General features: G+C 45.5%; 1 protein-coding gene across 2 annotated transcripts; it reads left to right on the forward strand.

Annotated features, from left to right (window-relative positions):
• Positions 1 to 300: 300 nt before the first annotated feature.
• timm50 (translocase of inner mitochondrial membrane 50 homolog (S. cerevisiae)) lies at positions 301 to 26,755 on the forward strand. 2 transcript variants are annotated; one of them, XM_014214089.3, is made up of 11 exons: positions 301 to 567; positions 1,628 to 1,787; positions 2,125 to 2,156; positions 10,109 to 10,130; positions 14,936 to 14,994; positions 16,005 to 16,124; positions 17,023 to 17,127; positions 18,292 to 18,390; positions 25,260 to 25,416; positions 25,494 to 25,600; positions 25,834 to 26,755. In XM_014214089.3, exons 1-11 carry the CDS (start codon positions 331 to 333, stop codon positions 25,930 to 25,932), a joined length of 1,197 nt encoding a protein of 398 aa, XP_014069564.1. In that variant the 5' UTR covers positions 301 to 330; the 3' UTR covers positions 25,933 to 26,755. The 2 variants fall into 2 exon arrangements, with proteins under 2 accessions (XP_014069564.1, XP_045580352.1); XM_045724396.2 differs by lacking the exon at positions 10,109 to 10,130.
• The last annotated feature ends 604 nt before the right edge of the window (positions 26,756 to 27,359 follow it).

A 27,359-nucleotide genomic window follows, 5' to 3' on the forward strand; every position in this document is an offset into this window, starting at 1 on the left:
AATCAGTGCAAACTAAGTTTGCCATGTCTTATAAAATACCAAATGAATTTTATACAATTTAGACTGTTCGAAGTTGTGTGTATTAGGCTACAGTAAAAACCTACAGGGCAGGTGATATATTTTTAACATACTTTGGGCATTGCCATCAGTAATGATGGACATTTTGGGGTGCATTCGAAGGTCAATGAAATCTTTGTTTCGATTGGAGAAAAGCTGTAAGTACCGCCCTATTTTGTTCCACATGACCTTTAACGATTTTTATTGCACCTTATGGATGTTGCTCAGAGCAACATAAGCCAATCAGGCGCCTTTGTCCTTTTCACTCGCGCTATGGTCACCGGCTCTTTCCCATTCAAGATGTCGGCGACGTCGATGTTCCCCATGTGTGTCCGGGCGAGTAGGGGCCTCCTCACGCTCAGGAACTGGAGCAGACGTGGTTCAACCCCTGCAGTGGTGGACTTGATTCGGGCACTTTCCACGGAGAAGCCAACAGGAGAGGGCAGTGCTACAGGTGGACTCGCTCAAGCAATCTTGCAAGAGAGGCTTAAGCAGCAACAGAAGAGTCAGGTGAGTCAAGCAGGCTAGGTGACGTTAACTGACATTCCCCCTGCCTGGTTGGGTAATGTTAGCTAGACAGCCACAATTTTATCATCCAAGGCTACAGAAAAACCAAAGAGACATTCAATAAATCAGCTGGTTTGGTTTTCATGTTGTCATTTCCAGTTTGTTGAACCTCCGGGTCTCTCACGACATTTTTCCATTTACACCCTATTATGTGGCTGAATATATGAACTCGTCCGATTAGCACGTTGAGCTAGGCTAGTCTGTCATCCAGGTCAGTGCAATCCAGGTTCCTTGACCATACCCTAACCCTTAGCTAATCCATTTGCATTTCACCTTCAATTGGGTAGTGACGTCTGGAGGATCCCAGATAGCACGGACCCTGTCAGTCAGTCAGCTAGCTAGCCTAGTGTCTTTGCTACTCGCCGGAATAATTCGCTAGTTAGCTAGCTGCATATCTTTTATCAATTGCCAGTGAGTTAGTGTTACGTAACTTGTTAGCTTACTTTCACATGTCACACACCGAGGCATATTCCAGGAGATGTACTAGCCAGCCAGCTACCAAGGAGGTAGTGGATTCATCCCCTAGCCAAGTAGATAACTAGCTTTACCTAGATATCCAGCTAGCTAGCACTTATACTCCCACCGTCTTATTTATTTATTTACACGTCAAGGCTAACATTACATTATATATATGGTAACATTATCTGTCAAGGTTTTTCTAGATTTTTGAAGGTCAGGTAGACCCTCCGCCCCCAATGCATTTCCTGCAGACGCTCATTAATCTTATTGTCACAGTTTAATAACAGTGCAGGATATTTTACTTTAAATTGAATCCCAATCTTTTGAATCTATGACCCCTGTCTTACATCACTGAGTTAGTTTTTTATTGATTTGGCACTACCTATCTGTGTGTGTGTGCACCTGATCTCATTTCCCTTTAAAATACTTAAATTCCTTATTTTCCAAGCTATTCTGTATTATAGCTATGTATTCCCAATATAATGTCAAGCTGACTTGTGTGAGGAAGTAAAAAGGAATCAGATCTGGCTATTTGCTTTGACAGGGCCAGCCCCCTCCAGAAGGGGATGGGGACTCGGAGCAGAAGCGGGACCAGGGAGAGGACAAGAAACAGAAGGAGAACACAGCCTATGCCAAGAAGATGGTGATGCGGTTAGCAGGCCTGATGGGGATAGGTGGTGCGGTCGGCATGGTGTACGTATTTGGTGAGTCCGCCTGTTCCCTCCACTCTGTCAGAGCAGCAGCGTGTCAAGGGCTGACACTGAACCAGCAGCCATAGTGAAGGTCATGCTGAAGATAGTGGAGTGATTTGGGACCCCCTCTCCTTGCTCGGTGGAATATTTGTCAAAAGGAATGGTTGAATGTTTCACGAGTCTCTCTTTTCTGAAACGCTTGACACTGCGGTGCCATATGCTTTTCAGAAGTCATTTGAATTGTGAATGCATGGCATCTGATGCATGTAATGCAATAAATGTGCATGTTTTTTCAAAGAAAATAGATGTGTAATATTATCATAAGTAATGTTTTTCTCCCTGTCTACAGGTAGCAATTCAGTGGATGAACAAGGAAACACGGTATGTTTTAATGAAAACATGTTTCGGTGCTTGTGGTTTATTGCCTTGTAGGACCAATTATTGAAAGTAGAGGTGAAAGATTGCCAGATGAATTTCTGTAAAACTTCTAAGCAGACTGGCTTGTGCCAGTGGGTTTTAAAGTGTGCAAAATGAAAGGTGGTTACTTCAAGTGACACTCATCACACTTCTCTGGTAGATCCCATGTAGCTCGTTAATTGGTTCAAGCTAGTGCTTGCGGTGTGAATTGTTTCCCACAAGGCACATCAGGGACGAGAGGTGTGAGTCTGGGAAGGTGGCTGCTTCAAAGAGCACACTTCTTTAAACTTTCAGGTGTGGTCCTGTTGTCCACTTCAAAGGGCACACTTGTCAGCTTACTGTAAATAGTCTGCTAACTGCCATGGGTTGAAGGTATGGGGTTGGGAAGGTGGGCATTTGAAAAAGCACACTTCTCTCACTTCAAAGGGCACACTTGTTAGGCTGCTGTGAGTGGAGTGTGCCAGGCCTCTGCGTGCTGGATCCCACACTTGTTCCCCTCAGACTGGAGAAGCTGTGTTCATTTGAGGTGATTGGTTGTCACTGTGAGAAAAGGAGCTAGATCCTGTTCTCATCTCAATGGCTTCCTGTCAGGTACCAGAGGAGCCTAATGTCTGGAACACCTTTCCAAGGCTCAGCCTTCATGATGTGAATTGTCGATCTCTGAGTGAATGATGTCCATTTACTCAACACTTTTTGAATGAAAACCTTATTATAGTACATGAGATGACTGGCTACTTACCTAATATTAAGGTTTTTTTGTGCTTACAGCAATGTATCACAATTTTACTATAAGTTACACCCATAATAAGAGGGTAAAATATAATCCAAAAGCCACCAAAGGAGCCTGTCGCAAGGTGAACATGCTGTAGTTGGCTGAGATGATTCTTGTGGTCACTGTGTATTTTTCAGTGGCATTTGTTTAGCCAGGTTGTGTGGAATGAGAACAGGATTGGGGGCAACGTCCTCCGAAGGGCACATGTCTCAGGTAACTGTGATATTTGCAAGGGGTTAGAGCTGTGGGTTTGGGAACATGGACACTTCTTTTGGCTCACTACATCACCAAGACCCTAGTTTGGTCTTTCATACTTAAATACCTGTGGCCACATCAAAGGGCACATTTCTCAGGCTGCTGTGATTTGAGGGATGTAGGCCTTACGTGATGTGTGGCCTTCTGCCACAGGTTAGAGGTGAGGGTTTGGGAAGGTGTGCACTTGAAAAAGCACACTTATCTTACTTCAAAGGGCACACTTGTCAGGCTGCTGTGAGTGGAGTGTGCCAGGCCTCTGCGTGCTGGATCCCACACTTGTTCCCCTCAGACTGGAGGAGCTGTGTCAGTTGGCGGTCTTTGGGTGTCACTGTGAGAAAAGGAGCTGGACCCTGTTCTCATCTCTATGGCTTCCTCTCAGGAACCAGAAGAGCCTAACGTGAACGTCTGGCCTACCTGTCCAATGGAATAGTCCTAAGGTAGATTAAGACAGTTGCATACCAAGGCAATCTTGTACATCAGCATATTTGGGCGTTGCATTCATCAGTAGGTTCTAAGGCTGATCATGGTAGTGAACTTGACTAGTCATCTACCCTTGAGTTTCTGTGGGGAGGAAATGGGGTGTTCATTCTGCCTGTGTGACATCAGTAGCTCTACAGCCAAGTCTTAGGTTGTGGTCGCTTTGGATTTGGTCCTGTTTGGCCAGATGATATCCTGGTCTTTGGTTCTACAGCTCTGGCACACTTCCTCATGAAGTGTTGCCCATCATGTCCTGCCTTAAGTGAGACTAAGTCACCAAAGGGCACACTTCTCAGGAGATTGTGGTCTGTGTCAGTGGGAATAGGGCACTTCAAAGAGCACACTTATTTCACTTCTGATGCCCTGCTGTTCACTTTACAGTTGAAGCTTGTTCCCACTTAAAAGGCACACTTGTTAGGCTGCTGTGAGTTGTGGCCCTCTGCCAGTGGTTAGAGCTCTGGGTTTGGAACTTTGGGTAGGTGGGCACTTAAAAGAGTACACTTCTCACCCATCACCCACTTCAAAGGGCACTTGTGGGCACACTTGTTAGGCTGCTGTGAGTGGAGTGTGCCAGGCCTCTGCGTGCTGGATCCCACACTTGTTCCCCTCAGACTGGAGAAGCTGTGTTCATTTGAGGTGTTTGGGTGTCACTGTGAGAAAAGGAGCTAGATCCTGTTCTCATCTCTATGGCTTCCTGTCAGGTACCAGAGGAGCCTAATGTCTGGAACACCTGTCCGATGTTAGAGTGCAAAGGCTAGATTAATGCAGCTACATTTCAAGGCCAGACTTGTACAACAGCATATTTTTGTCTTTCAATTAATGCAGTTGCCTCAAGGTTCTAAGGCTGAACATGCTAGTAAAAGCATGACTAGTCATCTACACTGAGTTTCTGGGGGGATAAAATAAGGAGGTACTCATTTTTGCACTGAGTGACATCAGTATCTCTAAAGCCTTCTCGTCGGTCAAGTAGAATTTCGATTGGGTTCTGTTTGGCTCCCTTTTTCCCCTGTTCAAATTAGATTAAACTATTATCCTGGAATATGAGAACAATTTTGTCATTCCAGGGCAGTGGTCACCAACCGGTCATTCACGTTCTTCAAGGCATTCCTTGTATAAAATAAATAAGTAAAAATGATTAGGATCCCTGTTAGTCGAGGCCAATGACCAGAGTGTCAAATACAGCAAAGAGCTGCTGTTTTAATGAGCGAGTTCATGTCTAAGTTTTTATTCAGCACTGTCAACACTGTTTTTGTTCAACACTATTACAAAACATAAAAGTGTTTGACCCTACTACAAGGGTAGCTCGTCGTGTCTTTTAATATCGAGGAATATTTCACTTTCTCCGGTCATAGGAACGTGAATTTGTGCATGAGGCTGATGTGGTGCGATTCGAGTTTCGCCATCAGGTGGAAGACGGTGTCCCCTCTCTCTGGTCAGTCTACCTCTGCTTAGACTAATGCCATGTTCAAAACAACTGGGAAGTCGCAAATCTCCCACTTCAGTGCATTCAAGACAACTGGGTACTCCGGGGAAAAAACAAGATCCGACTGGGGGAAAATCTTTTGGAACGGTCATCAACCTTGGAATTTCAAGTTTGAAACTCACGTCTTTCTAGAGCTCTGACTTTCCGACCTGAAGATCACAGACGTCCTGATTTGACCTAGGATTTTTTTATTTTTAAGAGTTCCCAGTTGTCTTGAAAGCACCATGACCATCAGCTGCAGGTACCATCAGTCCAGCAAATTATTTGCTGATTTCAATTTATCCTCAGCTGTGCCTCGCAAGTGCTACACCAACTAATCTACTTTATCAAAGCTTGAGTTTTGAAATATAATATGGTCTAAAATGAACAATATTGGTAGGCCAGGCATATAGCCACTATGCTGCAATGTATTAGGCCTACTGCACAAATCTCATGCCTACAGAACTGTTTTTATTAGGTTCATGTTAAGTCATGTTTAAAAAAAAAAAAAATATATATATATATATATATAATTCTGAGCAGTAGATCTCTGCTTGCTTTTTGATTGCAAAAGTGATCATGACTTGGTGACCACAGCTCTAGAGGTTGGACTAGGTTGTGCTGCATTTCCATAACAGATGAGTGCATTTTGGAACTTGGTAGTGACAACCAATTCTCATTCATTTCACTAGCTAGAGCAACATCTCTTATAATGGGATTTGCCCCTCACCAGTGTGTTGCTGTGAGGGTCTATGTTCTCATGCATCCATATTGTACACGGCTATCAGTGTGGGAACTATTTTCATCTCTCAGAGCAATGAGTGGCCACCTCTGTTTGGTGGAGTTCCCATGGCCATCCTGTAGCTGGTTTGGGAACAGGGCCTGCCCCTGATCTCCCGGGCCTCTGCCCCATTGTTGTGTCGAGGTGTGAATTACCCCTAAATGAGCATTCGCACACCTCGTACCCTGTCAACTTCCTCTGAAAGTCCAATTTGGAAGACCCAAGTCTTGTTATAAGTTAATTCACTGCTCTGTGTTATAAGAAGTGGTTCTTGAGAGCGATGTTTTGCCCATTAAACCAATCTGTTCTAGCAAGATTGTGTTTTATAGTTCCATATTTAGCTTTTTGAGATTAACCATGACTATCATGCAATTAAATTAATTAGGAAAATTATATGAGACAGGGCACTGAAATAAGATCAATTAATTCATTATTTTTTTCATGAATTTCAACACATTTCCTGAACCCTGACTAGCTTACGTGACACTATTGGTTTAGGAAAGGAGACCGGAGATGCTGGACACTGTACTAGACAATACCGACATAGGGGTTGATACGACTCAGTCATTTACCTGCCTGCCTTTTCTAAGGATAAGCTTATCTCCGACTGAGATGTCTAGTGTTTTCTAAGAGGATAGCACCCGATTCCAAGGTTGTCTGCCAGCAAAGTACATCTTAAGGGCTCTACATAGTCTACGCAAACGGCGCTGAAGGAGATCCGTTTCCGTCGCATTCCAAAAATTCTGTCAGCAGCCAACCTTGGAATCTGGGGGCGAGCCTCTTAAAACAACTCTAGGCCTATTTCATTCTCCTTAAAGAGCCACACTGGCCCATCCCCTTACCTTTGCCCTAATATACAGGTTTATCTGGCACATTATGAAACTAATCTGATAGGCAGTGTGCTTTATCAGCCGTTATCTTTTGTTAATTTAACCTTTATTTAACTAGGCGAGTCACTTAAGAACACATTCTTATTTACCAAAAGGCCTCCTGCGAGGACGGGGGCCTGGGATTAAAATAAATAACTAAATACAATATAAATATAGGACAAAACACATCACAACAAGAGAGACAACACAACACACGAGACCTAAGACAACATAGCAAGGCAGCAACACATGACAACACAGCTTGGTCACAACACAACAACATGGTACAAACATTATTGGGCACAGTCAACAGCACAAAGGTCAAGAAGGTAGAGACAACAATACATCACACAAAGCAGCCACAACTGTCTGTCTGTGATTGAGTCTTTGGAAGAAGAGAGAAACTGTCCAGTTTGAGTGTTTTTGTTGCAGCTCGTTCCAGTCGCTAGCTGCAGCGAACTGAGAAGAGCGACCCAGGGATGTGTGTGCTTTGGGGACATTTAACAGAATGTGACTGGCAGAACGGATGTTGTATGTGGAGGATGAGGGCTGCAGTAGATGAGGGTTGTAGTAGATATCTCAGATAAGGGGGAGTGAGGTCTAAGAGGGTTTTCTAAACAAGTATCAACCAGTGGGTCTTGCAACGGGAATAAAGAGATACCAGTTTACAGAGGAGAATAGAGCGCTGTGATGTGTCCTATAAGGAGCGTTGGTGGCAAATCTGATGGCCGAATGGTAAAGAACATCTAGCCGCTCGAGAGCACCCTTACCTGCCGATCTATAAATTACTTCTCCGTAATCTAGCATGGGTAGGATGGTCATCTGAATCAGGGTTAGTTTGGCAGCTGGGGTGAAAGAGGAGCGATTACGATAGAGGAAACCAAGTCTAGATTTAACTTTATTCTGCAGCTTTGATATGTGCTGAGAGGACAGTGCACCGTCTAGCCATACTCCCAAGTACTTCTATGAGGTCCTCAAGGTCTAAACCCTCAGAGGTAGTAATGACACCTGTGGGAGAGGGGCATTCTTCTTACAAAACCACATGACCTTTGTTTTGGAGGTGTTCAAAACAAGGTAAAGGGCAGAGAAAGCTTGTTCGACACTTAGAAAGCCTTGTTGTAGAGCATTTAACACAAAATCCTGGGAGGGGCCAGCTGAGTATAAGACTGTATCATCTGCATATAAATGGATGAGAGAAATTCCTACTGCCTAAGCTATGTTGGTGATGTAAATTGAGAAGATCGGGGGGCCTAGGATTGAGCCTTGGGATACTCCCTTGGTGACAGGCTGTGGCTGAGACGGCAGATTTTCTGACTTTATACACTGCACTCTGAGGTGTAGTTAGCAAACCAGGGCGAAGACCCCTCAGACACCAATACTCCTTAGCCGGCCCACAAGAATGGAATAGTCTACCGTATCAAAAGCTTTGCCAAGTCAATACAAATAGCAGCACGACATTGCTTAGAATCAAGGGCAATGGTGACATCATTGAGGACCTTTAAGGTTGCAGTGAAGCGTCCATAACCTGAGAGGAAACCAGATTGCATACCAGAGATTACTATAGACATAAGAAAGCCAGTCAGATGATTATTGACATGTTTTTCCAACACTTTTGATAAACGGGGCAGAATAGAAATTGGCCTATAACAGTTAGGATAGGCTTGATCTCCCCTTTAAATAAAGGACGAACTGTGGCTGCCTTCCAAGCAATGGGAACCTCCCCAGAAAGGAGAGGGGCTTGGCGATGGTAGGGGCAGCAACCTTAAAGAAAGGGTCTAAACCATCTGACCCAGATGTTTTTTTGGGGTCAAGTTTAAGGAGCTCCTTTAGCACCTCAGACTCAGTGACTTCCTGCAAGGAGGAACTTTGTAGCGGGGCAGGGGAAAAGAGGGAGAAGCATCGGGGATAGTCGCATTAGAAGGGGTGGGAGATGAGGAAATGTTGGATGGGCAAGGAGGCATGGCTGAGACCAATAGGAATCCTGACTTAATAAAGTGCTGATTTAAAGAGCTCAGCCATGTGCTTCTTGTCAGTATCAACCACATCAACATTAAGGGACATGGGGTCCTAGCCAGGCCAAACCCTAACCCAGATGACGCTGGGCCAATTGTGCGCAGCCCGATCACGGCCAGTTGTGATAGACTGGAATCGAACCAGGGTCTGTAGTGACAGCTCTAGCACTGAATCTGTGCTAGATGTGTCGGCCTACCCCAACGCAGTAATGACCATCACAGTGAACTGTCACTGATCAAATGATCTACGTTATATAAGGAAAGTTCATAACCATGCACAGGCAGCAGAGAGCGTAGTTGAGCAGTGTCTCTTCAACCACTGCAACACACTCAGGACAGCCTTGATAGGGAGGGAGGGGTGTTGAGGGGGATGAAACAGCTCCAGCCTACCCCCTCGGTTCCCATGTAGTGGCCCAAGCGTGCAGCATGTGGTGTCCCACTCGGCCCCCGGCTGGCTCTCTCTGTCTGCCTTCCTGCCTGTCTTGGGCAGGCAGACCCCCAGGTGGGCCGGGCCAGGGACCTGCTGGCAGATGCAGCTGAATATTCATCAGCTGAGAGATGAATTGGTGGGCTGGTGAGAGTGTCACCGCGAGGGAGGGGCCAGGTCTAACACGTAGGCATGACAGCACGTAATGCACAGAGACAAGCAACAGGGCTCCTGAGTGGGGCAGCGGTCTAAGGCACTGAATCTCAGTGCTAGAGGTGTCACTACAGACCCTGGTTTGATTCCAGGCTGTATCACAACCGGCCATGATCGGGCGGCACACAGTTGGCCCAGCGTCGTCCGGGTTAGGCCGTCCATTGTAAATAAGAATTTGTTCTTAACGGACTTGCCTAGTTAAATAAAAAAAATATATACTGGACACTACGACACAGTGCACAATGCCTGGACAGCCCAGCATCTGTGTGGAGAGTAGAACGTGAGTGGCTCCCTCGACCATTTGCGCTGAGAAATCAACCTGCGTCTGAATCTATTTGCCTAGCCCTGGTGTTGATGCATAGAGAGATGAAATGCTAACTAACCTGGAAGGCTATCGACTTCAATAAAGGAATATTCTGTAGTATTTGAGAGGTATCGTGGCTATTTGGACCTAAACACCAACAGCTGAATTGGCTGACACTGACATTTGAACGTCAACACAACCACAAAATGTCACGTTATTTACCTTGTGCATTAGGCCATAGTGTAATTCATGTCAAGTTCTGTCAACAGTACCATCTGACACTGACCTGGCATACACAAGCCTGTGAAGTGGACTATTTCTCACCTTCCTTCTGTCTTTTACAGATTCCAGATGAGTTTGATAACGGTGAGTTGTTTTCCTTTTTTGTTTCCTCAACGACTGAGTCCCTATGGTATTTTGGAGAGGTTTTCTTTTCTCAAAGTTGAGTTAGCTTAGAGAAGTGTTTTATTAATGCCCCCTTGGTCTCCGAGGCTTTTGGCACACCTCTGCCTTCCCATAAATCTGGTCCTGGGCTGTAAATGGATCTCGATTCACATAACTGATGTAATCTTTTATAGCTGATGCAAAGGCTACGTAAACATGGAATAACAAGGTTCAGACAGCTGTTGGTGGTTAACTTGTGAAGTCTTCGCCTCATTTAGGTTCACCTTAGATTTCTCAATAAAAAGGAGTGATGTTGAGGTGCTGTTTGTTTGCACCCTCAGGCAGACCTCTAGCATTCTAATACCTAACATATCCATACCACTTTTACAACTTGACCACCCATTCACTGACAGTGGTCCAGATGAGCCCCGGCTTGCCTGTTCTGCCGTCAGCCCCATATGCCTCTCAGTCATCCCTATAAACTGCCAGGCTGACAACCTGGTGAAAAGGGCCTCATGATCAGACCGACACAGGAAATTGGCCATTTGATTGTTTCTCTCCATTTTTAATTTAATAGTATTAAAACCCATTGGTTTCCCCAATAGATTTGTAGTCCTAGCTGTGTGTGTTTCATTGGTATTTTGATTGACATCCTCTCTCTCCCCTCTGAGTGCACGTTTGGCCAGTGTGGAGCTCAGAGGGAATGTGTAGTGTTCTCCTAGGACTGGCTCTGCTGTTGAAATGACAGAGCAGGGGGACTGAGTCGCGAGGTGCCTCCCCTCCCTGCTTCAAAGCTATGCTAATGCCGGGGACAGCTGTGGCCCTTTCCAGAAGTGTTGATTTTATAAACGCATAACAATCACCCTGTTATACCAATAATTGCTTCATTAATTCTTCACGCTGTCACGCTCCCCAAAGTCCTGTCTCTATCTGGCACTGCTGCTCCATCCCTTTATTTCCGTCAGTGTCCAGAGTGCTGCTTCGGCTGCTGCTGTTATTGGCCAGCCCTGATGCACCCACAGTGTTCAATACCCCTAATGAAGGCCATTGATGGTCTAAGGGGCCCACGGGGGAGCGTAGAGGGAGCATTTGAGCCCCCTGCCCACGCGCCCCTCCACCCCAAGTGGCAGAAGGCTAGTGGAGGGGATTGGGGTGGGGGGCAGCCTGGACGCCTCTGCTGGATGGGTCCTCAGGGACCTGGGGCGACGAGGTCAGGCGTGCTCGCCAGATCTGTGTCGCCATGCCAAGTGATGGTATTCAGAGCCAGGGGCGTTATGCTGAGGAGGAGCGTTGGACGCTGTGGTGGTGATGACCTCCCCAAAGACCATGCTGTTGAGGTCACACTGGGGTGTAACAAGTGCAGGACTGCTTTTAAAGTACTCACTGAGGTTGGAAGTTGTTGCTTTCTAGTGTGTACTGTGGGTCTATTAAACGGTCTTGATGCAGTATGGAATCAATCAGTACACACACACCAGATGTTTTAGAGGGAGAGAAAATGCATTTCTCTTCAAGCACTATTATTAGGCTTAAATAACTGACTTGTAATTTTTGGAGGCGTATCAAGATTTGGAAGACATCTCTTTCGGTCCATTTTATCACATCATTCATCGTCCCATGTGTCCCAGTTAGTATCCTGCAGCTAGGATCCTCAGAGCCGGTATTTGGCTTTGAGTTGATGAGGGGCCGTTCTGTACGACCTCCATGTTTGCTCACTCTGACAGACTTACAGCCCCTAGGAGGATAGAGACCACCAGTGCTCCAAACAAACACCTACCGGCCCAACCAATAGCCTATGTCCCTGAACAGATACTCTAATAGAGCCCCACCGCAAAGAGAAACAAACAAACTAACCAATCCAGCCTGCCTCCTACACCTACCGGCCCAACCAATAGCCTATGTCCCTGAACAGATACTCTAATAGAGCCCCACCGCAAAGAGCGAGGTCGGCCGACTGTTTGTCACGGCCCAAGAAAGAAGCGATTGACAGCGCGGGCCATAAAAGAAAAGCAAGAGCCCCCCCCCCCCCCCCCCCCCAAAAAAATAAAACAGAACAGGGAGAAGAAAGGCAATTGAGTAATAATGGCCTTAAGCAAACTAGCGGAGCATATGCCCCCCCGGTCGTGGATTAAAGGAGGCCTTTGTTGTGTCCGGAGGCACGGCCATCGATCTTTCTCGCCCTTCCTCCTTTCCTCCCTTGTTCCCTCCCTACTTCTTGCCTGTTTAAATGGACATCCCTTCCGAGAGCAACGTAGCCTTTCCACTGGCCGCAATGGCCTCCCTCTCTTACACTGGCAAACAAGGTTAGGACAAGAGGCAGCCTGACCAGAGTGCTGCTTGTCAAAGCCTTCTTTTCTGGGAGCCTTTGTTTTTTTAGTTTGTAACGGTCTTCCTTTCAGAGTCGATGTCAGTCCCAACTGTTTTTGCCATAATGGGAGTTAATGTGATCACAGTCATAGTGACATCCAACAGTTACCAATGGAGAAAATGGAATGCCTATGTCCCTGACTATATGGCTAGATCCTTTGCCCCTTAGAGGTAGCTTCCCCACCTCTCACATCATTGGAGGACCCACTGTGGCCTGGCTGACACATTAATCTCGTCACCATCCTTTACCTGTCATCCTCCTTTCAATCTCATCCCACCACTACCAACCCCCAGCCCCTTTTATTACCATAAAAGCGTGCCTTGATCCATCCTATCCTCACAGTGACTCTGAGGCACAAACACAGGGGCACGCGCACAGACACGAACGTATTACACATTTTGTGCACACGTACTCGCATGCATACACACTCCTCGGCAACCCCCGTCCCTCTCCAGGGGGTTGTAACGATCACCACCCACCCCCAGCCTGGCTTGGCTCTGCTTTCCCAGGGGAGAGGTTTGTCAACAGGGCCGGTCACAGTCCCACGCTCTCTGGAAGAGTATGTTCCGCCCAGGCCTTATAAAACACACATACGCAGGCAGGCCGGAGGGGTAGGGGGTGTTTCACCAGCTCACCCACTCCCAGGCCTGCTATTACTCGGCTGGGGGACCCAGAGGGGCCTGCCTGGTTATACACACTGTCCGGATGCTATAGGCCCATAGAGAGCCACTCCATCTCTCTCACTCCGTCTCTGTCCCAAAGGACTACACATCCCAGAGGCCCCTGGCTGCATGCTTTAGCTGAGTGGAGAACTAGCCTAGGAGCATCTGCCATCAAATTGCTGAGATGTTATCTGTTGGGACCAATGCTGTGGTCCCCTACAGAGATGCCTTTCTTAAAGCGGCAATCAGCTGTAGAAACAATAAAGCGGTCTCCCTGGTTCGTTTAAAAAGCTGGAGAAATTGAACCACTCTCAAATTCAGCTATGGATGCGAGGACTAACCATCCATGATATTAAAATGATAGCCTCAAAACATAGTTTTAACCATGTTTTAGATTTTGTTTACAAACATTGGAGTAAAACAAGCTTATTTTAGATGCTGATGGGAAATGACTGAACTAAGCTCATGACGTATTTGTTATATTCTTCAATAATCAATGGGTATATATTAATTTGTCTAAATGTATACTGAACAAATATAAACGCAACGATTTCAGACTTTTACTGAGTTTCAGTTCATATGTGGAAATCAGTCAATTTTAAATAAATTCATTATGCCCTAATGTTTGGATTTCACATGACTGGGTAACACCCCCTGGGCTCCCGAGTGGTGCAGCGGTCTAAGGCACTGCATCTCCATGCTAGACGCGTCACTACAGACACCCTGGTTCGAATCCAGGCTGTATCACAACCGGCTGTGTTTGGAAGTCCCATAGGGTGGCGCAGAACTGGCCCAGCGTTGTCTGGGTTTGGCCAGTGTAGGTCGTCATTGTAAATAAGAATTCGTTCTTAACTGACTTGCCTAGTTAAATAAATAAAAATCTGTTGGTAACAGATACTTTAAAGAAATGGGCCCCAGGATCTCGTCACTGTATTTTTGTGCATTCAAATTGCCATTGATCAAATGCTATTGTGTTCTTGTCCATAGCTTATGCATGCCAATACCATAACCCCACTTGCCATCATGGGACACTCTGTTCACAACATTGACATCAGCAAACCGCTCGCCCACATGTGGTCTGCAGTTGTGAGGCCGGTTGGACATACTGCCAAATTCTCTAAAACGAAGTTGGAGGTGGCTTATGGCAGAGAAATTAACTTTCAATTCTCTAGAAACAGCTCTGGTGGACATTCCTGCAATCAGCATGCCAACTGCACGCTCCCTCAACTTGAGACATCTGTGGCATTGTGTTGTGTGACAAATGCACATTTTAGTGGCCTTTTATTGTCCCCAGTTCAAGGTGCACTTGTGTAATGATCATGCTGTCTAGTCAGCTTCTTGATATGCCACATCTGTCAGGTGGGTGGATTATCTTGGCAAAGGAGAAATGCTCACTAACAGGGATGTAAACAAATTTGTGCACCAAATTTCAGAGAAATAAGCTTTTTGTGTGTATGGAACATTTCTTTGATTAAAAAAAAAAAAAATGTCAGTACATGGGACCAACACTTTACATATTTTATATTTTGGTTCCGTGTATGTAGAAACTGCTGATTGCCCCCTTTTTAAAAATGTAATTCATTAGGACTACAGCTATGTACAGTCTACCAACACCGGAGTTGGCTTGAGATGCTCAATAACTCCTATGTCCTATACATGCATGCACCACAACTCCCCTTAGGCTCAGTGTTCAGTCTTGAGTATAGCGTGTTGAGAAACGATGCTCACTCCACACTGTTTATAGCTGATCTCTCTTACAGACGCACCGGTTATCCAGCAGTTGAGAAGGACGTTGAAGTATTTCCAAGACTACAGACAGGTGGGTGATGATAAACGAACACAAGACGGTTAAAACGGTCTTTGCCACTCCCGCTGTTCAATGTAACCTGATCAGTGGATTGCTCCACTCTACAGTTGGTAGTATGTGCTATGTGGCTGATCTAGTCAGCCTTTTCCTCCTGTGGCTGGTTCAGGGTGGTAGAATAGAAGGTCCTTGTCCACTAAACCCCTGGGTTAACCGCTGGATTGGGATATTTACACTGGGAGCCATGTTAGGCTGCTTGTCTGTCTTTACTGAAGCAGAGGCAGGTGCAGCCAGACTGCTTAGAGCAGGAAGGCCTCTCTGCATGGGCCTGCAGCTGCCGTTCAGTTAAACCCCCCCCCCACACACACACACACACACCCACACACCCACCCACCAAAATCCATCTCCCTCGTAGCGCTTTGATCTCTTCAATGGAGCGTGAACAGCCCCCTGTCTCCGTGTGTGTGTGTACACACGAACGCCCACCCTTTTTCCACCCTGCATATTGACAACACACACACCCTCTCCTCCCTGGTCTCTTGAACATGTCAGTTCTCTCTTCCACGCGTCCCATCTCCCTCTTGCAGCTGGTTCTTATAGGATTCTGGTTTTCTGGGGTTTGCAGTGATGAGGCCAGCTAAGAGCCAACCAACTAAATAAGGAAGTAGACCATCTTTTAACGCTCCTGCATTCCCACATAAGCAGCCAAATACAATCCCCTCCAATTTTACTCCTCCTGCGAGCCGGGAGTGATGGCCTCCGTGTGTTTTACTGCAACTTGCTTGTGACCATGTTGACATTAGACTAGACTTCAACTCTTAGGAAAAACACCCTTATGAAGGACCTCAAGTATTAAAGGGATAGGCCTCGTTCACCACAAAATACAAATTGCATACTTATTTTTTTTATTGGAGCTTGGCTGTTGTCAATTGACCCACATAGTTCTGATGTGCCACTTGTTCCTCCCACTGCAGAATCGTGTTTTTGTATAGTTGTGTGACGACGTCATATCTGTGCGTTCCCAGATGATCATTGAGCCCACAAGCCCCAAGCTGCTTCCTGACCCCCTGAGGGAGCCCTACTACCAGCCTCCCTACACTCTGGTCCTGGAGCTCACAGACGTCCTGCTGCACCCCGAGTGGTCGGTACGTACCTCTCACCCAGCACCTCACCCTGGCCTCCTGGTACCAGTGACTGGCTGGGTGACCTGGATGCCTTCTCTCAGTATAGCCAAGAACACAACAAGATAAAACATGTATCGTCTCATTCCTTGGGTTTGATTGTACATTAATCATTCATAAATAGAATCGTTTTTTTTATTTGTTTACTTAGGATTTTACCTCGGCCTCCCCCGTCCCTCTGTGTGTGGCGGGCGGCCATCTGGCCTGTGGGTCGCTGGGGGCCCACCACCTGTTTACCTCCACTATCTGTAAAGACCATCCCATTACCTGTGGCTTCCACCTGGCCCCCTCAAAGCCTGTCCCAACCCCTACTCTAACACCACCTGCCCCTCCTAGCTGAGACCCTCCTACCTGAGACACTACCTACTCGTCCTTACCTGAGTGGTATCATGCTCCCTCCCCCTATGACTCCCCCCACGAGTGGCGCGTGCATAGACAGGTGAGGTGTGGACGTAACCCGACACCAGCCCTCAGCAGTCAGCCACCTGGCGGCCCTGCACAGGCTTTGATTTCTGAAGAAAAGACTACAAGTGGCCCAGGAGGTCATCCAAACGCTTCATCTGCCATAAGCTGCTCCGTTTAGGCCGTGGAAAAAGCAAAAAATGTGTACCTGTGAATATACCACTTGATAACGTGACGACAAACTGAGTCAATCATTCACTGGGTATTTGTGGATTGGATAGTGGCTGTCAAAAGATGCTCTATAACATAATAAACTGATTTTTAAATGGATTATTCACTGACTATTTTTGTGGATAGCTTTCAGTGAGTATTCCAGCCATAATACACGTATCCCATTGTAGTTGGGAGTAGTTAGTATATCTTTAAGCATGTGAAGTGGACTGGTTTGTTCTCCCCACAGCTGGCTACAGGCTGGCGCTTCAAGAAGAGGCCAGGCATCGACTACCTGTTCCAGCAGCTAGCTCCTCTCTACGAGATAGTGATCTTTACTGCAGAAACAGGCATGGTGAGTGACATCACTCTGCAACACGAGGGTTTGAACGCTGTTCTGGCACGGGCCAATGACGACTTTTACAAGATCTTGTCACAGTGTTATTGTACCGTCATTGTTTCAAGTAAAACTTTGCAAGTCCTATGTTGACGCATAGTCTTCTTTGAGACAGAATTTCCCTTAAATCCCCCACTCACCCTTTTGTACCTTTTTCTGAACTTGTCTCGTGCCAATCAACACTGCAATTCTATAGGTGTCGCAACGGACAAATCATTAACTGCTACCATATGTCACATTTCAGTGAAGAAGCATTTTGGATTGGTTAAGGCGTAGACCTGCCTGCCTCACCTAACAGCCACCTGCCACAGCCTCCCTCCACCACAGCCAATCAGGGCCGCTCTTACCGCTGGGTGTAGCTTAGAGCGTTTGTTGTGACTGCACCTGTCACCACCTCGATTCCCCTGTAGACATTTGTTCTAATGGTCACCTCAAAACAAATCCATGACGTTTGAATGTGTTATGCCACTCCAAACTCTCACTGATTCTTGATCTCAAACAACATCCCTAGTGTTGTTGCGTTTTGACTTTTTGTTGTTTTGGCACCAATACGCCTCGCCCCTATTGTTTGTCCTAATAACCTACGTCTTGGCCGACAGGCGAATTCAGAATGGGTTTCCTTTTGGGCTCCAAAGGCCCCTTTTATTCATGCCGACATGTATATGCAAATGAGCCATGCTCCGCTCAAGGTCTAATTGGCCCCTTGTTTAGATGTGGACTGTTTTGTTTTCTCTCGGTGAAGGTCAGTGTTGTGTTGACCTGCAGCAGTGACTGCCAAGTCAAACTGAAGTCTGTCTGTAACGCTGCAGATCATTAACCCATCAAAGTTTCCTGTGCTTCACATTGGCACACGTATTCTCCACCTACCCACTGCATTAGTGCTGACTAAACCATATAGTACTATGAGAAGCTGTTACTTCAGATTTTCTAATGCGAAGAGATTTTAAGTGGGCTTTTATGAGTCGTAACCAGGAAGCTAGACCCCATGCAAAACAATCAAAGGTCTGACCCAATCCTCAGCCCAACTCTAGCCATGTAACCGATGGCCATCATGCATATGCAGAAGCATCTAGCATGTCAATGCTGTGAGGTTGTGATGTGATGCGGTTTCTCTCTCACCAGACGGCGTACCCTCTGATTGACAGCATCGATCCCCAGGGCTTTGTCATGTACCGCCTCTTCAGGGACGCCACGCGTTACGTGGAGGGACATCACGTCAAGGTAAACAAATCATCAGGCTGACATTCCACCATGGCCACCGTGTGTGTGTGTGTGTGTGTGTGTACACACAGTTTAATGTACACTGCATAAGCCTCCAATAACACAGCATTCTGTGAATTTAATGTTTTCCATATTTCTGAATTTAAAACAGAAATGTCATGTTAGTGTATAAAATCCATCATTGTTCAGACAAATGCCCTGTTTGTTTGATTTGCTTTAGTTTGGCTAGACCAGTGTATGCGCTTTCTCTCACTCTTTCACTGTCTCCGTTTCTTTGTTATCTAAGACTTTTCGTTGAGTTTAAGACTCTGAGACGTTGGTGTGCTCCTTTTCAACCCCGCTCCTCTTGGGCCAAGCCCCCAGCCCAGATCCCCCGGTGCTCCCCTTTCCACTGTGACCCAGTCGACACAATGGCGCCATACCCCCCGTGTCTCCACTGCATAGCCGCCTTCTGCTCCAGCATTGATTCTCCTATGCTCCGACTCCATCCCTCTTTCTTTCTCTCGTTCTCGCCCCCTGACAATAGGGGGGGTTCTCTCCCCCCCCCACCCCCCCTTCTGGGCCTCATTAACCTTATGCCTGCCTCTCTCCAACAGCCAGAGTCTGTCTCCATGCATGGCTGAAGTACAGCAGTGTTAATGACTTTGCTAAACTAAGTTAACCTAATTTGTCATCTGAGGGAACTTCTAACGCAATGCTTTCTAAGATGGCTGCTGTTGCTTTACTCCTATCCAGCATCTATTAAATTCTTGTATATTACTGGCTGTATCAGACCGTAACATGGATAGCCTACATCACCATGTTTCAGTGGAGTGCTTTTGTAATGCATGGGGAAACTTGGCCTGGTAGTGAAAGTGGTTATGGTCCCTACGTTGGCCTAGCTGTTGTGATGTGTATGGCTGACGTGGTGGGTAGGTTTTATAGGTATACCTTTTCTATGTGATGATGCATGGATATGGGTTATTCATCGGGGTCAGTTCTTTCCATGTTAATCACTCACTACTAAAACTCGTATTCATCGGGAAACATGAGTTGATGAGGGTAACCTGCTACCCCCTGCTATACAGAACTTGAATGTATTTATTTGGTGATTTTAGTCATCCTGATTCTAACGTTACATAGAGGATCTCCTCCTGTGTACTCACCTGAATTCACGTGTGTCCTGTCCTCATCCCCTTCCTTTGGTGACCTTCTGCCCATATCTGTCTCTCTTCACCCCCTCTCTCCTCCCCCTTCCTCTCCCCTTCTTCGCCTTCCATCTGGCCCTCTGAAGCGCAACAGGGAGGCAGAAAGAGAGTGAGGGAGCGAGAGAAAGGGAGGTCTGAATAGAGAGCCGAGTCCCCCGAGGCCCCAGGCGTCTGTCCAATGGTGAATTTCGATGGTGTTTTATTTTTTTTTTCCCCAAAAAAGTTTTCAAACAATGTGGAGTCACAGATGCAAGGTGCCAATAAAATCAGCGGGCCTATCTGACGACTCACATTATCGGCCGGTCTGTCTAATTAACTGTGATAGAACCAGGCTGTGGTAGAATCAGCCATTGATGTTGATGACAAGTCCAACTTTGAGGGAACCCTTGAAGACAGAGGGCAGTTAGTGGAGGGCACGACCTTCTGTCACAGGTGGACCAACTGGATGGAGTTGAAAGACTGAGTGCTCGACTGCCACACCAAATTAGCGTTTCAGTTTTTATTTTTTTATTTTAGTTCAAATTGTCATTCTGTTCTCCACGGGAGAGTCAGATTTAAGTTGTCATACTAGTGCAGTGTGTTTATCTGCACACCAAACATGTGGGTAGGGGTGTGTCACCCTGTGAGAGAGTGTGGGGGTAGGACACATGCCTACTCTGGCTTACAGCCTGTTGCTTTGTTAGGGGATCACAGAGCACGGCTGGCTGTGAAACTGGAGCCCTACAATGCCTTTAGAAAGTATTCATACCCCTTGACTTATTCCAAATGTTTTACAGCCTGAATTCAAAATGGTTTCAATTTTAAAAAAGAGCACTCATTTACACACACTGTCATTATGGGGATAAAGTGAAAACAAACATGTTTTTTTTTATTTATTGAAAAATGGAATACAGAAATGTATATTACCGGTCAAAAGTTTTGGTCCATCTACTCATTCAAGGGTTTTTATTTTATTTTTACTATTTTCTACATTGTAGAATAATAGTGTAGACATCAAAACTATAAAAACACATATGGAATCATGTAGTAACAAATATTTTTTGACATTCTTCAAATAGCCACTCTTTTCCTTGACGACAGCTTGGCATTCTCTCAACCAGCGTTATGAGGTACTCACCTGGAATGCATTTCAAGGAAAAAAACAACCGTTCTTTTGTAAACATTTTTGTACCATCTTTGAAATGCAAGAGAGGCCATAATGTATTTTTTTGGCCACTAGATGGCATCAGTGTATGTGCAAAGTTTTAGACTGATCCAATGAACCATTGCATTTCTGTTAAAAAAATTGTCAAGACTGCCCAAATGTGCCTAATTTGTTTATTAATAACTTTTCATGTTCAAAATTGTGCACTCTCCTCAAGCAATAGCATGGTATTCTTTCACTGTAATAGCTACACTAAATTGGACAGTGCAGTTAGATTAACAAGAATTTAAGCTTTCTGCCAATATCAGACATATCTATGTCCTGGGAAATGTTCTTGTTACTTACAACCTCATGCTAATCACATTAGCCTACGTTAGCTCAACCGTCCCGTGGAGGGGACAATGATCCCGAAGAAGTTGTGTTTCAGCCTATCAGTTGTGTTGTGACAAGGTAGGGGGGTATACAGAAATTAGCCCTATTTGGTAAAAGACCAAGTCCAAATTATGGCAAGAACAGCTCAAATAAGCAAAGAGAAAAAACAGTCAATCATTACTTTAAGACATGAAGGTCAGTCAATATGGAACATTTCAAGAACTTTGAAAGTTTCTTCAAGTGCAGTCACAAAAACCAAGCGCTATGATGAAACTGGCTCTCATGAGGACTGTCACAGGAATGCAAGACCCAGTTACCTCTGCTGCAGAGTATAAGTTCATTACAGTTACCAGCCTCAGAAATGCTTCACAGAGTTCAAGTAACAGACACATCTCAACATCAACTGTTCAGAGGAGACTTTGTGAATCAGGCCTTCGTGGTCGAATTGCTGCAAAGAAACCACTACTAAAGGACACCAATAAGAAGAGACTTGCTTGGGCCAAGAAACATGAGCCTTGGACATTAGACGGGTGGAAATTTGTCCTTTGGTCTGGTCCAAATTTGAGATTTTTGGTTCCAACCGCTGTGTCTTTGTCAGATGTGGTGTGGGTGAACGGATGATCTGCGCATGTGCATTTCCCACCGTAAAGCATGGAGGTGGTGGTGTTATAGTGTGAGCAGCAAAGTGCCCCCACACTGTCTGATTTATTTCGAATTCAAGGCACACTTAACCAGCATGGCTACCACAGCATTCTGCAGCGATACGCCGTCCCATCTGGTTTGGGCTTAGTGGGACTTTCATTTGTTTTTCAACAGGACAATGACCCAACAATCCTCCAGGCTGTGTAAGGGCTATTTGACCAAGGAGAAAGATGGAGTGATGCATCAGATGACCTGGCCTAAACAATCACATTCTTGTTCTGAAGCCATTCCAGTGTTACTTTGGCTGTATGCTTGGGGTCATTGTCCTGTTGGAACATAAATCTTTGCCCCAGTCTATGGTCGTTTGCAATCCGAAGCTGGTCCTCATCAAGGATTTTCCTGTATTTGTCTCCATCTATTGTTCCCTCTATCCTTATCAGTCGCCCCGTACCTGCCGCTGAAAAGCATCCCCATAGCATGATGATGCCACAACCATGCTTCACGGTAGGGAAGATGAGCTGTGTCTGGTTTTCTCCAGACATAGCGCTTTGCATTCAGACCATTTTTTGTGTCCTCAGATCACACTCTTTTGGCTTGTGATCTGTCTTTCACGTTCCTTTTTGCAAACTCCAGGTGTGTTGTCGTGCCTTTTTCTCAGGAGTGACTTCCATCTGGTCACTCTCCCAGATGAAGTGCTGTAGAGATTTGTCCTTCTGGCAGGTTCTCTCATCTCAGCCAAGGAACTCTGTAGTTCTGTCAGAGTGGTCATTGGTTCTTGGTCACCTCCCTGACCAAGGTCATTCTTGCCCAGTTGCTCAATTTAGTCAGACGGCCAGCTCTAGGCAGAGTCTGGGTAGTTCCATTTTATTTATTTTTTATTTCCCAATGATGGAGAACACTGCGCTCTTGGAAACTTTCAACACTCTAGATTTTTTTTTTTTGTTGTCTCTTTTATTTTTACCCTTCCCCAAATATATGCCTCGTCATCATTCTTTCTCTGAGATCCACATACAGTTCCTCAGACTTCATGGTCTAGTTTCTGCTCTAACATTGTCAACTGTGGGACCTTATATAGACAGGTGTGTTTCATTCTAAATCATGTCCAAACAATTGAATTGGCCACAGGTGGACTCCCAAATGTTAGCTACATATCAAGTGTGATCAAAGGAAATTGGATACACCTGAGCTCAATTTGGAGTGTCATAGCAAAGGGGTTTCTGGATTTCATTTTCAATACATTTGCAAAAATGTCTAAACATGTTTTCACTTTATCATTATGGGGAATTTTGTGTTGATGGGTGAGAAATACACATTTTGAATTTAGGCTGTAACTCACGTGGAATAAGTCAAGGGTTATGAATACTTTCTGAAGCACTGTATGCATCACACGGCCCACCAGCCCAACTCTCAACTACACATGTGCCAAACACACACTATATTTATCTGACTGAAATAGTAAGTTATCATAAAGGTTGACCAACTGTAAGCACAGACATCAATACATCACTCACAAACTTGTTACTGCACCTCACACAAGGGCTAATGTAGAAACGCACACAAGTCAATATACACACATCCACACACATTCTCTTGGGGATTAGGCCCTGTTTCAGAAGGAAGGCAGATGCCGATTATTTATTGAGAGTGCTGGTTCTTTCCTATACCTCTAGACACACACACACACACACACACACACACTGCGGGCACCTCCGGGGGATCCAGATAACCTCAGTGAGGTGGAGAGCGTCCCTCTCCATCTGCTCCCCAGGTCTACCACTGAAACTGACTGCACAGGGCAGGCCAGTGGAAGTGGGTTTGTTCTCCCCTCTACAAATGTGTGTACAGTGCATTCGGAAAGTATTCAGACCCCTTGACTTATTCCACATTTTTGTTGTTACAGCCTCATTCTAAAATGGATTAAATTGTTTATTTCCCTCATCAGACTACACACACTACCCCCATAATGACAAAGCGAAAACAGGTTTTTAGAAATTTTTGCAAAAGTATAAAAACTGACATTTACATAAGTATTCAGATCCTTTACTCAGTGCTTTGTTGAAGCACCCCCGATTACAGCCTCGAGTCTATTTGGGGAGTTTATCCCATTCTTCTCTGCAGATCCTCTCAATCTCTGTCAGTTTGAATGAGAAGCGTTGCTGCACAGTTATTTTCAGTTCTCCAGAGATGTTCAAGTCCGAGCTTTGGCTGGGTGACTCATGGACTTTCGGAGACTTGTCGCGAAGCCACTGCTGCATTGTCTTGGCTGTGTACTTATGGTCGTTGTGCTGTTGGAAGTTGAGCCTTCGCCCAAATCCGAGGTCCTGAACGCTCTTCATCAAGGATCTCTCTGTACTTTGCTCCGTTCATCTTTCCCTCGATCCTGACTAGTCTCCCAGTCCCTGCTGCTAAATAACATCCCCACAGCAAATGCTGCCACCACCATGCTTCATCGTAGGGATAGTGCCAGGTTTCCTCCAGACGTGATGCTTGGCATTCAGGCCAAAGAGTTAAATCTTGGTTTCATCAGACAAGAGAATCTTGTTTATGGTCAGTCCTTTAGCTGCCTTTTGGCAAACTCTAACGGGCTGTCATGACTTTTACTGAGGAGTGGTTTCTGTCTGATTTGGTAGAGTATTGAAAGATGGTTGTCCTTCTGGAAGGTTCTCCCATCTCCACAGAGGAGCTCTGTCAGAGTGACCATCAGGTTCTTGGTCACCTCCCTGACCAAGGCCCTTCTACCCCTGATTGCTCAGTTTGGCCGGGCAGCCAGTTCTAGGAAGTCTTGGTGGTTCCAAACTTCTTCCATTTTAGAATGGAGGCCTCTGTGTTCTTGGGGACCTTCAATGTTGCAGAAATGTTTTTGGTACGCTTTCCCAGATCTGTGCCTCGAGACAATCCTGTCTCGGAGCTCTACGAACAGTTCCTTCGACCTCGTGGCTTGGTTTTTGCTCTGACATGCACTGTCAACTGTGGGACCTTTTTTTTTATATACACAGGTGTGTCGGCCTTTCCAAATCCTGTCCAATCAATTGAATTTATCACCAGTGGACACCAATTTGTAGAAACATTTCGAGACGATCAATGCAAACAGGATGCACCTGAGCTCAATTTCGAGTATCAAGGGTCTGAATGCTTATGTAAATAAGGTATTTGTTTATTTTTAATATATTTGCAAATATGTCTAAACCTGTTTCGCTTTGTCGTTATTGTGTGTAGATAGATTGATAGGGGGAAAAATGTTTTAGTAAATTTTAGAATAAGGCTGTAACGTAACACAGATTTTGGGGGGGGATAAACTCAAGGCGCCTGAATACTTTCCAAATGGCTTGCAATCACCTTTTTTCATCAATGAATGTAATGTTTGTATATGCAAACATTACATTTATTGATGAAAAAAGATGATTGCAAGCCATTTGTGTATTTCTTCCAATTGTCACAATTACCATAGATTTTTTTTTTAATCGAAACTTTAGATAAATTCCTTCAGAGAGTGTCTTGTAACTCAACTCTTCCACCCCCTGTAGGACGTGTCGTGTCTGAACCGGGACACTTCCAAGGTGATAGTGGTAGACTGTAAGAGGGAAGCCTTCAGCCTGCAGCCTTTCAATGGCATGGCTCTGACGAAATGGGACGGCAACTCAGAGGACCGAACACTCTATGACCTAGCTCATTTTCTCAAGAGTAAGTGTATGGTCAGTGTGTGTTGACCAACCTGTTCCATCCCAGACACGCTATTCATTCGTGTTTCTCTTTGGCAGCCATTGCTCTCAGTGGAGTGGATGACGTCCGCTCCGTCCTGGAGAACTATGCACTGGAAGATGACCCCGTAGAGGCCTTCAAACGCAGACAAGCGCAGTTAGCACAGGTACAGTCTAAACAAACCCAATGTATAGGAGCAATGGATGACAACTAACAAATACACTAACATTACCAATATTATTAACATAAGAGGAGTGTCCTCATCCTCAAACATGACATTTTCTGTAGGGAAAAACCTTTTCACTGTTGATAGCTTGATGCCCTTTCTGTTTTGCGAGAGCTTTGGAGCAATAGTCCATTGTACTGATCTAACTGTAGATTTTGTTTGTGTGGGGACAGGAAGAAGAACAGAGGTTGGCAGAGCTGACCAAGCAGAAGAAGCAGGGCATGTCCTTGGGCTCAATCGCCGGAAGGTTCTGGCGTTCCAAACAAGAGTGAGTGGCCCTCTCACTCGCACCCACCAATCGCAGCCCACCCCTCCAACAGTGTCAGGCCAAAAGGATGGCAGGCCACAGTCACTCGGCAGGGTGGGCGGCGGGTGTCTCTGGAGTGGGGGAGGAGAGACCATCCAGTCAGCTGGACTTTTGACTGTCGCAAGCATGTCTTTGGGGGGGATGAGCTGGAAAGGAGCAAGGCTCCAAAATAACATTCTCGTACCTCTGTCGCCAGCGACATCATCACTTCCTGGATGTCAGATGCTCTGGTGTTGGCACTGACGTATACAAAATGGTGCTGAGTGGTTAGACATTACTGATTGAACCGTTTCAGTCCACATTAGTTCATCCACTTCTACCCACCAGCCGGTCATACAGGGAACTGACCAGAGAACAGTGCTCTTATCTGCAACTCCCATGCACTTGGATTTGGTGCTCTGGAATGGAGTTTGATCAGCTTTGAACAACAGTGAATTATTTGTTTTGCTTAGTGCATATCTAAGAGTGAGCTGGTCAGGGTAAAGGATATTAATATTAAACATGTTGCACTCTGAGACGCTCTAAGCTTATCTCCACCAATGAGAAGTCATGCCTTGGACAGGTACTGCCGATGCCAACGGGACTTTGTGCAACAGAGGCTGGAGCTTGCGCTGTAGGAATGAGTGGGAGAGACATTTTCAGCAAATCAAGCCATGTGAAATTGGGCTGATGCCACTCATACTAAGTGAAAATGGATCGACATGTCTGAATATATGCTTGTTGAATGTTCTATTAGATTCATTTTGTGAACCATTCACAACGTCCCAAATAAAGAAAAAAATATGAAATCTAGCATCTTGTGTGATTTGGCACAAACAAACATGTCATGTGAACTACGTCAGTCAGGTGTTTTCATGGCAATATGTTGAATCTCCTCTAAATACCCTGGAATCTATACTGAACAAAAATATAAACGCAACATGTAAAGTGTTGGTCCCATGTTTCATGAGCTGAAATAAAAGATCCAATAAATGTTCCGTACGCACAAAAAGCTTTTCTCTCAAATTTTGTGCACAAATTTGTTTACATCCCTGTTGGTGAGCATTTATCCTTTGCCAAGATAATCCATCCACGTGACAGGTGTGGCATATCAAGAAGCTGATTAAACGGCATGATCATTACATAGGTGCACCTTGTGCTGGGGACAATAAAAGGACACAAATGTTTTGTCACAAAACACAATGCCGCAGATGTCTCATGTTTTGAGGGAGCGTTAAAATAGCATGCTGACTGCAGCAATGTCCAACAAAACTGTCGCCAGATAATTGAATGGTAATTTCTCTGTTATAAGCCGCCTCCAACATTGAGAATTTGGCAGTACGTCCAACCAAATGCAGGCCATGTGTAACCACGCCGGCCCAGGACCTCCCCATTCGGCTTTTTCACCTGCAG

This window comes from Salmo salar, chromosome 09 (assembly GCF_965601325.2).
Source record: "Salmo salar chromosome 09, fSalSal1, whole genome shotgun sequence".
NCBI lineage: Eukaryota > Metazoa > Chordata > Actinopteri > Salmoniformes > Salmonidae > Salmo > Salmo salar.

Bases quoted from the DNA above. Each gene is read 5' to 3' on its own strand.
- timm50 (XM_014214089.3), top strand. From the start codon at position 331: ATGGTCACCGGCTCTTTCCCATTCAAGATGTCGGCGACGTCGATGTTC. The intron at 14,995-16,004 runs GTGGGTGATGAT...GTGCGTTCCCAG, and splicing joins ATTTCCAAGACTACAGACAG to ATGATCATTGAGCCCACAAG. The intron at 25,417-25,493 runs GTAAGTGTATGG...TCTCTTTGGCAG, and splicing joins CCTAGCTCATTTTCTCAAGA to CCATTGCTCTCAGTGGAGTG.